The sequence below is a fragment of the Cornus florida genome, unplaced genomic scaffold, assembly GCF_030987335.1.
Source record: "Cornus florida cultivar Cherokee Brave unplaced genomic scaffold, ASM3098733v1 CherokeeBrave_3.0.0_Hap2_Chr01, whole genome shotgun sequence".
Lineage (NCBI taxonomy): Eukaryota > Viridiplantae > Streptophyta > Magnoliopsida > Cornales > Cornaceae > Cornus > Cornus florida.
This window is the reverse complement of record NW_026775571.1, coordinates 91,032,012-91,042,984: the sequence shown is the minus strand read 5'-3', so window position 1 is coordinate 91,042,984 and position 10,973 is coordinate 91,032,012. Positions and strand designations below refer to the sequence as shown.

At 34.6% G+C, this 10,973-nt stretch overlaps 2 protein-coding genes across 2 annotated transcripts; one reads left to right on the top strand and one right to left on the bottom strand.

Annotated features, from left to right (window-relative positions):
- The first annotated feature begins 401 nt into the window (after positions 1-401).
- LOC132307349 (uncharacterized) lies at positions 402-1,571 on the top strand. Its single transcript, XM_059805113.1, has one exon. The coding sequence runs from the start codon at positions 658-660 to the stop codon at positions 1,426-1,428; it is 771 nt and encodes a 256-aa protein (XP_059661096.1). The 5' UTR covers positions 402-657; the 3' UTR covers positions 1,429-1,571.
- Positions 1,572-3,922: 2,351 nt separating this feature from the next.
- On the bottom strand, positions 3,923-9,255 carry LOC132306155 (uncharacterized). The gene is made up of 2 exons (XM_059803414.1): positions 8,767-9,255; positions 3,923-4,517 (listed from the first exon to the last, which is right to left on the bottom strand). Exons 1-2 carry the CDS (start codon positions 9,043-9,045, stop codon positions 4,350-4,352), a joined length of 447 nt encoding a protein of 148 aa, XP_059659397.1. The 5' UTR covers positions 9,046-9,255; the 3' UTR covers positions 3,923-4,349.
- Positions 9,256-10,973: the final 1,718 nt, after the last annotated feature.

Genomic DNA, 10,973 nt, shown 5'->3' with positions numbered 1-10,973 from the left:
AGAAAGCATTCGATGTAAGTAATATACATGATTTGTTTGTTATTGTACACATTTGGTATTTTTATTTTGGTGTATCAAAAATCACCAAATTAGAAGAATTATTTGTTTTTAAAAGATATATATAAATAAATAAAAATTTATAATAATAAAAAAAACCAATCAAAATTTATAAATAACTCTTCCTTTTTTAAAGTTACATTACTCGAGAAGATAAAATAATTTGACTAAACAATGCAAATAAAAAAATCATATAATTGACAAAGGGTGTAATCTTGTACTGTCTCCCCAACCTTTGAAAGTGACAAAACAGTGGATTCAAGTTATGTTGTTGTAAAATTTGTCAAGATATAAAAAGAAATAAACAAATAAAAAGTGAATGAAAAAGAAAATTTCTTTAGACTTCTGTTGAGAACTTTAGAGATAAAATGGAGGTGCTTTAACCAGCATTAACTGTTTTAGTCTACAACTTCGGAAATCTCTCAATAAATGCACCCGTTCCATTCTCACCACTCCCCAACTTCAGTGCTCTCTTCTCCTGTTGTCCTCCCAACCCACTAACCTCGCCGGAAACCGCCGTCAACCACCACCCAATTCCACCACAGAACAATGTAAAAAAAACCCATTTCTCAATCACTAACTAATTTACTATAAACCCAAATGGGTTGCTGCCTCAGCACCACCAACAAGCCTTCCTCAGCTCCACACAGCCACCGGCATTCATCGAGATCCGAGAAGCCAAGCAGAGCACCACCGCCTCCGCCATTGGAAGAAGAGACGGTCAAGGAAGTGCTGTCCGAGACTCCGACCCGCAAACCTCCTGTCCCCAAGTTCGAAGACGAAGACGAAAAAACTACGGCCAAACACAACAATGTCGACAAGAACCCTCCATTGATGACCACAGAGGACATCTCCGAGGTCTCTGAGATCTGTAGTTTCAGCGAAACCGTGTCTACGACCACGTTTACCGATAAAAGAGACGACGAAGATGACGACGGCGAGGTTCGGCAGAGGGTGGTAAATAGGTCACCGGCGAAATTCAGAAACCGGTCATTTACCGGTGATGTTCCGGCTAGGAAAGAGAGGTTGGTGGGTAAGTCTCCGACGAGGAAATCCGAAGCGTCCCCGGGTCGGGTCAGACCCGTGATTTCCAAAGACAGGCGTGGGTTGGTAACCAAAGGACAACGGCGGGTCTCCGGAGACAATCCCGGGAGGAGATCGAGGTCACCTGCTACTCGGACGGACGTCGGGGGGAAACGGTCAGGTGTGGGTGAGATGCCGTCGGCGAGGAAGTCTCCGGATCGGGTTAGATCCGAAATGAGTGGGAAGATCCAGAAGGTGGAGGAGTCGGGTAGAGAGGGCCCGACGTCGACGACGAGCGAGTCACTGGAAAATCCACTTGTGTCCTTAGAATGTTTCATATTCCTATAGGGCATTCCCTGGTAAGAACTGTAATTTTGTGGCAATGTTGTGGACAAAAATGACTTCTGCTCACGTCCTTTTTGGGTCATCAATCATACTACGTAGATATTGAAGTGTTGTCATTAATCAACATGTGTTTTCTTCATCGATAATGGCTTGTTAATGCAATGTGTATGATGTTCTTGTAGGTCTGTCAATAAAGTCAATATAGACAGATATAGACATAAACTTTGAATTCTGTAGGTTTGCATAAGTTCCTTAACAAACCAAAAATGATGTTAAACACAAAACTTAAATTAAATTTTAACAAATTTTGTTTTTAATCGAGTTGAGTCCAAGCTTTTCAAAATAACAATGAGTCAAATTCGAATTCAAATTCAGTTTTTTTAGTTGGTTATAATCCTAAATTAAGTTCACAAACAATAAACTGAGTTCAAATAAATTGGGTTATAAATTAGGTTAAATCATTTGCACTGTCAAATTAGTTGGATAGTTGTTCATATTGGCAGAGATTTAGAAAAATAAGCTTTTAAGTCTCACTTTTAAATCATAATCTTAATTTGAATTGTGCATTAATTATATGATGGAGATACACATGGTCCAAAATAAAAAATTTGAATAGTTTTGCGAGTCATTAATGACTATGGTACGAAAACCATCCACTCAAATTAAAACAAAGAAAAAAAATCTCGTGCTGATCGGTGGATAGGCGTTTTAGGTGCACAAAGTATTAGTTACTTGTAGGGTCATGTGACGAGTGAAATTTGGAGCGTGGAAGTAACATGGGGCTTAAATCTCCGTCACACAACTTTCGAGAACGACAGTTAAATCAATCAAGTCAAGGTTTGTCATTTAATTGATACACTTATTTGTTAAAAGTCAAAATAAAATACTTACCTTTCTAATGGTTTATAATTCCACTTAATTAACTTCCGAAAAAAAAAAAAAAATTTCCACTTAATTCTTTTCTTATGGTTTATAATTCCACTTAATTCTTCTATGATTATGGTTTATGTTACACATTCTTTCTTGAGGCACTTGACCGAGACAAACTTTGGACGTAATTGAGATTATAAAAATAGATATGATGTCAGTTGTGTCCATCTAATGCCTAAAATGACATTAAAACATCATATAATTTATGGGTAAAATAGTAAAATAATACATTACTCTTACCAAGTTAGATGACAATCTTATTCTGTTCTGTTATGATGATATAACTCAGTGAATTATTTCTCAGCAGAAGCAACATTGTTTTTAGACACCGCTATACAATTAGAAATAGTCTTTGCTCAATGGATACAAAACACCCACTTTTAGCACCTGCAACTCCTGGTGCAACGACAAGCACTGACCGGAAGAAGTAGAAGAAGTGATATTATGAAACGTAGAGAGATTTATATAAGATATTGACAAACCTTATAAAAAGTAAAGTGAATTTTATCCTAAAATATTGACATTACAGTTATGAATAATTATGGATTCACAACATATATGGGAACGATAGAAATTTGTGATACTATATGGGAATTGACATAAATTTGAATGGCATTTTACTTTTCAAACACTTTCTCTAAAAAATTATGTTGTCGAGGGTTTTTTTTCTCGCAAATAGTTGTAGTGAGTTGTTAAACTTACTCTTTAATTGGTCAATTATATAACAAACAACAAATATGAAAATGGAACTTTCTACTTAGTTGTATTTAGTATAAATAATTAATTAAAAATTATTTTATTAAACAATTCATTACCAGTGTTCGGCGTAAGTATTACTGATCGATCCCAATAGATGCATGTAATCACTCGCAGTCAGATATTTGATAAATATTGAAAGATATGATGCCTTTTACAGAAGGCTTGAATTTTTGGAATAGGGTGGCGGTAAATTTATTTTGTAGCCGTTGGTGGGTTCGTGTGGTCCTCTTTTTAATCGAAACAGAGCCGTTAAAAAAAATTTCTTGGTGGCCATATATATATATATATATATATATATATATATATATATTTACATAGAGAGGCACTATCAGTTGGGTTGGACTGTTTCTTTGTCGTTTCCAAGCAAACAAAATGGAAAGCCTTCTAAACCCAATCCAGAAGAAATGAATGTTTTAAGGTGGGAATTTCAAAATTCAATCTTACAATAGGACAATTCATTAATATAATTGTCTTTTGTAGGTTTATATATATATATTTGGCACTTTTAGCACTTAAAAGAATTCCTATAATATCTGCTTATTATTAAATTGGACTTGTCAAATAAAACACTATTATTAACTCCCTCAACAATCCCTTGAAAACTTGTCAAATTGTGGTGGTTGATATTAAATTATCCATCCCTAATTAAAATTAATTCCCTAATAACACACCTCTTATAACCAGCACCCACAAATTTTTCACACCATTGCGCATGTATAATTAGGGCCCCAAACGAATTGAGTTTGAACTTGTCGCCCAGCCCTAATTCGGCTCAAAAAGAAGAAATCTTGAGCTTCTTGTGTTTTTCTTGGTGCTGATTGAATATTATAGTTACAATTCCATTGATATCTATGAAAGTGTGAGTACTTGCAATGACCAACCAAAAAGATAAAAGACAATCAATGTTTTACCCCTCTACCCAACATCAAACACCATTCCTTCATTTTCTTGCAAAGTCACATCTGGAATATCTGAAAACTATGGAACATATGAAAATAATAGTGCATGCAAGCTAAAGCCTTGCTCGCTATTTCATTGGTGGTTCTTCCGACATATCGAAGCTAGCTTGCCCTGTCTATGTACATAAATTCAAGTGACTCTGATGGTGAAAAAGGACCTATTTTTCAGATGACAACCTCCAGCTTGTGCATCTATAGTAATGCATGTCCTCTGCAAAAGTTCGGCCCATGATATTGAATACAGTTTTATGGAGGCATTTCCGATGTTTGGTTCTTTCAGGTTGAGCTTGAGTTTGGGGTGAAACTTGGCGATTGAACAATATGTTGATGGGAAGGCCATGGGACGCGTTCGGGAGGGCAAGGCATGGGAGTCGGGTGGGCAATGAAGGTGGGAACATCTTCTCCGGGCATCAACACTGAGACTTCTCTGGCATTCACAGATACCTGAAGAAATAAATGACAAAAATTGATCAAATAAAACTTAGAAAGTGTTGTCACAGAATTTGGCTTGGAGCCGTATTAAATATGAGAAATTCATACTTAATATAACACTACTAATTAGAAAGAAGTTAAAAGACAGTTCATTTTTTTTTTTTAATGCAGATCACAAGAATCATATATTTCCTTTTCATGTATATAGAAGAGTGAGAAGCAGTAGCAACATGCTCTTGCAAATGCTACAGACACTGCAACAATCATAGATGAAGATCAGATGAGATGGGGTGAATCGAAGGTCAAGCGAAGTTAATTACTCACTAACAGTGGAATAGAGTAGAATGTTAAACCCAAGCAAGATTCCATTCCATATATCCACCAAGCCATTCAACAATTCATACGACTTTTGGATCGTTAAGGAATGAATTTCAAGTAATATTCAGCATGTATTAACAAACATAATGGAATTAATTATTTGTGAGAATGAAAAAAAAAATAATCAAATGACTTGCTGTTAAACATAGAAAGGATTACATTTATCAAAATGCCAGATTTTGACCAAGAAATTAAATGCCTCATTTGTAATCCACTACGCATGTCTTACGTATTGTGTGTAGTTTGCCACTTCTCACCATACCTCGTTGTGTGAACACGCGTGTGCACTTGCGCACACACACACAGAGCTCTTCTTCATAACTGTAGGTGGATTTTAGAAGTTCTACATTATCGTCCTTCCATACCAAATGTTCAGTTATCAATAATTTTTTTCATAGTGTTGAGTAATCAATTATATAGCTTCTGAGTTCATTTATCGAGTTATCCCATCCAAACTTATTTATAACAGTACTTGTTTTTTAATAAAAATAGCAAGATGACCATTGCAAGCCTAGGAAAACATGGCTGCACATTGATATAGTTTACACCTCTATTGAATCACAAGCGTTAGACAGCCTTAAGAATGTTAGGTTGCCCGAGGCCACATATCAAGTTTTTCCTAACCTTGCACATGGCTAGTATCACGGAAAAAAGGTCGACAAAAAACTTAAAGAGAGGTCACACCAATTTGGTCAATGGTATGGATCATGAGCCACTTAATTTCTAACCCAGAAGCATACTTTCTGATAATAGATCCTAAACCAGAACCATACTTTCTGATAATTACTAAACATTAGTAAGCGCAAAAGGTAGGATTTCTAGTTTTCACAGGTAAAAACGAAAACTCACAACAACAATATCATGCACCGGGGAAAATGTATTAATCTGTCCTACATAAATGATTAGCAACTTTCACTACCACAGTTAAATTTGCAAACCAACCAGGACCTCAAAAGTGAATAGAACAAGATTAATGAATTGAATAGGAAATCTCCTACACCAGAGATCAATATTATTGAATAATTAATCTTCACAGCTAATACTACTTTTGTCTGCCATTTTGAATGCATAATATCTTCTGAAAGTAAAAGAAGGATAGAGACATTAAACTGTAGCTAGATTCACTAACCCGTGAATCGAATCAATGCGAAGTCATAATCATTTAAATCTGGACATGGGGTCATACAAGACAAATCAGATGCAATGAATGATTGATGAACTCCTCAATGGTACAGTTTTCTTGGAAACTAAAAAGAATAAAATATAAGACACTAGAAGCAGCCAAAAATTGACACATTAATTTAAACCAACAAAAGGGTGCTGTTTCGATCTTGTGGAATTTTGGATAGGTAGTAACATTATCTCAAGAACTGACAGCATATTTGACTTTTTTGTTCATATATAATGGTTATAAATGGTAGATGCTGAGAGGATAATGATATAAATATGAGGAGGACATTTTTCTATTAATTGGATCAACATCTACACATGGGACAGTTTTTGCTTAGAAAAACTGTATGCAGGCCATTTTCATCTAAGCTTTTGTATCCAAGATTTCTTGAGAGGGACTAAACTAAGAGATACAGTCTCGGACTTTATTTCTAGTTGACACACGTACCCGAGTCATGTAACATAGATTATTCATAAGTTTTAAATTTGTTGGTGTATTGATGAGAACTTTTCAGTCTTACGCTCTACAATTATGCAAATCTATTTTTAGTTATGAAGAAAAACCTGAAAGAGATCGAGAGGGACTCCGACTCCAAGGACAATTATGTTGGGTGATTTAGACCAATGACAAAAGGGTCTCAGCTAAGATACTATTTTAGGTCAACAATCAGCATATTTGAGCCACACATTTTATATAGTAAAATTACATGGTTCAAAGTATCTGTTTACCTAACCACGTTTTTTTATGCAGATTAACAAATATCACTCGTGTGATACACAAGTGTCTGACCTTTTGGTGCCACAAATCAGCAATGGTCCACCACATAATCTGCTTAAAGTGGATTTATTTCAGAAACTCTAGATTATACTTCACTTTTATTTGAAAAACACTAATCATTCGCTCTAAGAGTGGAAAACCTAAATTCAACATCATTGGAAGGTTGAAAGTGAACAACATTTTAAGCTACAACACACCTATGAGGTCCAATTTAACTGAATGGCAATATTAGAAAACAGCTCTTTTGCAGCAGTCTCTGTTTCAAAAAGGGCCAAGAATGGTTTCTTCTAAAGATACAACCCATCATCTCATGAATTAATAAATATAAAGGTGCACATAGAACCATTTCTTGCATCATATAAAATTTCCACTATAATTCTTTTTATATATAAAAAAAAAACTATAACATGATAGACAAGGTTCTACAATAATTCAATAGCGGTTTTTGTTTAATGAAGCTAGTTAGATATACATTTAAAGCTGGAAAGAAGACAGTAAACGAAGACTTGCCCACAAAGAAGGGTTGACGGGCTGTCCCCCACCGTGTTGCTGGCCACGCTGGGCACCATAAATATTGGTAGTGATGGGCCTAAATGGATAGCATGTCCAGTGGTGGGGCTAAACAGTAGAATTATGCATATATAAGCATATTCAGAATCTTTAATTGGGACCAATCAACCAGCAAGCAACTTTCTGGATGGGCTATTTAATTGAGAGACAGAGCAGTTTCCAAATGTCCCAAATTTTGAAGGGAACATGCACATGCATATTTAATTAAAAGATAAACATCAAGAATAGTTTTTGGGATGCTTTTGTTTTTATCAACATGGTTTTATTACTACCGAGTACAAAGTTTATTATGAGTCGCGAACAAGTTTGTGTATATCAATGTCAAAATCAAGATTTAGTTTTATATAGACTAATCATTTGGTAGTAAAATGATGAAACTCGGTGAAAAATGGAGTTAACTAAACAAAAAAGAATTAACTGATTTTACAAAAACAAAGATACTCTCTTTTACTAAGCAGAGTTACCAAAAGGTAAGCATGTAAATAGAAAGCAAGCAATAAGGATGATATATAGGCATATATGGATACATACATACATACATACATAGATACATACATACATATATATATATATATATATATATATATAGTTTATAAGATGAACAATTTCTTATAACATACAAATGTTGTGAATTATTAATTACCCAAAAAAGAAAATGTTGTGAATTCTTTTTGGGGACAAATAAAATTTGGATTGAAAAGTATCACAATAAAGGGAAAAAAAGAAGAAGGAAAAGCTATGAAGTTAGACACACACACAAAGGGCAATAAAGAAGCCCAAATGCAGTTGCTCCATAAATACACAAATAGATTGTTAGAAACCTAAAATTTAACATAAGGGGAAAATTGCAAAATATCATTAGGAAAAAAGATTAGGTTGAAGAAGTGGAACCAAGACTTTAAAACTTGTAAATTCACCAATCACCACTGTCAATCACAATTCTTAGCAAGCTAACCAAAGTGCATATATACATATATATCTATATATATAGAGATAGAGAGAGAGGGAAAAGTAACTTTGTCAGGGCAGCAATCATCACTAACTGTAACACTGCCAAAATAATCATCTAAATAACCAAACAATGACAGAAGAAATAATCACTCTCTCAGCTCACATGAACAAAACCTTGTCCAATAAACAGTGTCCAACAAGAACTCTTACACATTAATCAATAAATTAGTTTCTCTCCTTTTAATTTGTTTAGTTCAACCATTGACACATTGGTCGATAATAAAAAAACGGATCACGACTTTTATCATTTTCCAAGAACAATAGTTAAGTACTTTCCACACAAATAAAAGTAGTATGTGTAGATATATGTTTGTGTGTGTGCATAAAGTGAGGGAAATTAAGGGTATTACTCACTTTGGGTGATGGATGAGGAAGCTTTCCATTGAAGCTTAATTGGGACTCGACATCTTCTCTCCGGTACCGGCCACCGGAAAGCGAAGAAGCCGGCGAGGTGGGTCTGAGAAACCTCTCAAAGATGGCCATGACAAAGAACATGGAAATGAGAATGGCAGTGGCAACAAACCCAAAAGAAACAGCATTGACAGAGTTATCATACTCTCTCCAATGCTCATCTTTTTGGGTATTAAGTGGAGCTTCAATTGGTGGCCAACCCCAACCCATATCTTCCCCCATTTTTCACCTCTAAAATTACCACAATTTCACTAACATCAGGTGTTAGAAAAAACCCAAAAAACCCACAAAACACATATATGGCATGAGAAACAGTTGTGGCAGTTTAGAGAGAGAGATGGATGCTTTTCAAGGCTACCCAGTAACTTAAAACATGCTATGAGTGTGTGTGTGTGTGTGTGTGTGTGTGTGTGAGAGAGAGAGAGAGAGAGAGAGAGAGAGATGTGGGATTGGATGCAAAAATGCAGCTTTTCCTATAAGCCTTTTTATATACAAGATGGAAATAGCACCTGTGTTTTGTTGAAATGGACCTATCAGTGCATATTTAGCAAACAAAATGGCCCTATGATTGGGCTTTATCAAAGCCCAGTGCTTTAATCTTTTTCCAGTAGGGTTATGGTAGAAGCTCTTTTAGGCCCAGTATGTTGGAGAGAAATGGAAGAAGAAAAGAAAAGAAAAGTTATGTTGTGTTTGGTATTAATTTTTTTTTTTTTTGAAAGAAATTAATAATTATAGGATTTGGAAGGATTCACTAAACCCATCCACAAAGTGGACGGAAATGGAGGGAAAGAATATGAGAGTTAGTAATTACATGTTTTTTTACAAGTGAATTTCAATTTTGCTATTTTCACACACAATATAAACCAATTATTATCTTTATCTTTTCTAAATATGATATAAGTTAATAGAAAAATACTTGTCTAACTTTGAAGGAGAACTTAAGGGCTCTTAGCCCTCAGTTCATTCCATGCATCCGAAGGCTGAGAGCCCTTCAATGTATGATTTCGGTGTTACTCTTTAATCACAGTAGCATCACTCAAGTTAGTATTATTTGCTAAGAGATTAACTCTATCAAAAATTTTTTTTTTTTAATTGGTAAAACTAATGTTATTCATATATATATATATATATTTTTAATTTGAATTGAGAAATTGCAATTATTTTTGTTTTATGTACTTGCCAAAAGAAACATTATTTTGTGCGAGTGAATCCAAGAAGTTATGTCTCCTCACATAAAATTATGACTTGTTATACCATGGGCCATGCCATGTCCATAAGTTTGCTCTTTTTTCAATCCAAAGTTTTGCCATTAAAGCCCAATGACCTCTCCACGCGTGGTCTAGCTTGCTTTTGGAATACCCCACTATGAGTCTGAGATCCCCAAACTACCACCTGTACACCTTTGTTGATTAAGGATTTCTTAAGCAATAAAGGGCATTTTTGAAATTTTACAAGAATGGATTTGGGCACATACCAAACATAGAGAATACACATTTCACGGAACAGACAATATAAAAAGTACGATCCCCTTGCGTAAGAAAATTCAACAAAACACGTGGTCCCTACTTTCGGCTTGTGGACCCCACTTATCCTTTCGATAAACGACAAAAATGACTTGGCATCCGAGTTAGACTTTCATGGTCTGTTGTGGCACACACATCATCATTTGCACTTTTGTTCCCCCAATTTGATTTGTAGTGTTGAGCCTAAAAGTTTTTACCATGTACAAATTACCAAGACTTTTTTTAGGTGAATTTTGATAGTATATTGTGAAATTTAATTTAATTTAATTTAATTTTTTTTTGAAGACATGTATATATTACTTAGATTTTTTATAAGTGGATTTTGATAGTCTATTGTGAAATTTAATGTAGATGATCAGTAACGGAGCCACGATTTAAAGTGAGGAGAGACACGTTGTCAAACAAAAAAAAAACAATACAAAGTATGTATATATATATATAGAGGAAGGAAAATTTGACTTCACCTTATTTGAAGAGTGAGAGAAAATTAAAAAAAAATAAAGATATAATTTTAGGAACTACAAAATTGAGGAGGGCATTAGATAAATTTTTTAATATATATGAAAAAAAATTAAAAAAAATTACTACATATGTTATAGGCCGTGGGCCAACTCAAGTGGGATACGT

Coding starts and splice junctions, on each gene's coding strand:
- LOC132307349 (XM_059805113.1), top strand. CDS start 658: ATGGGTTGCTGCCTCAGCACCACCAACAAGCCTTCCTCAGCTCCACAC.
- LOC132306155 (XM_059803414.1), bottom strand. CDS start 9,045: ATGGGGGAAGATATGGGTTGGGGTTGGCCACCAATTGAAGCTCCACTT. Junction 4,518..8,766: donor TTCCTCATCCATCACCCAAA/GTGAGTAATACC, acceptor TTATTTCTTCAG/GTATCTGTGAATGCCAGAGA.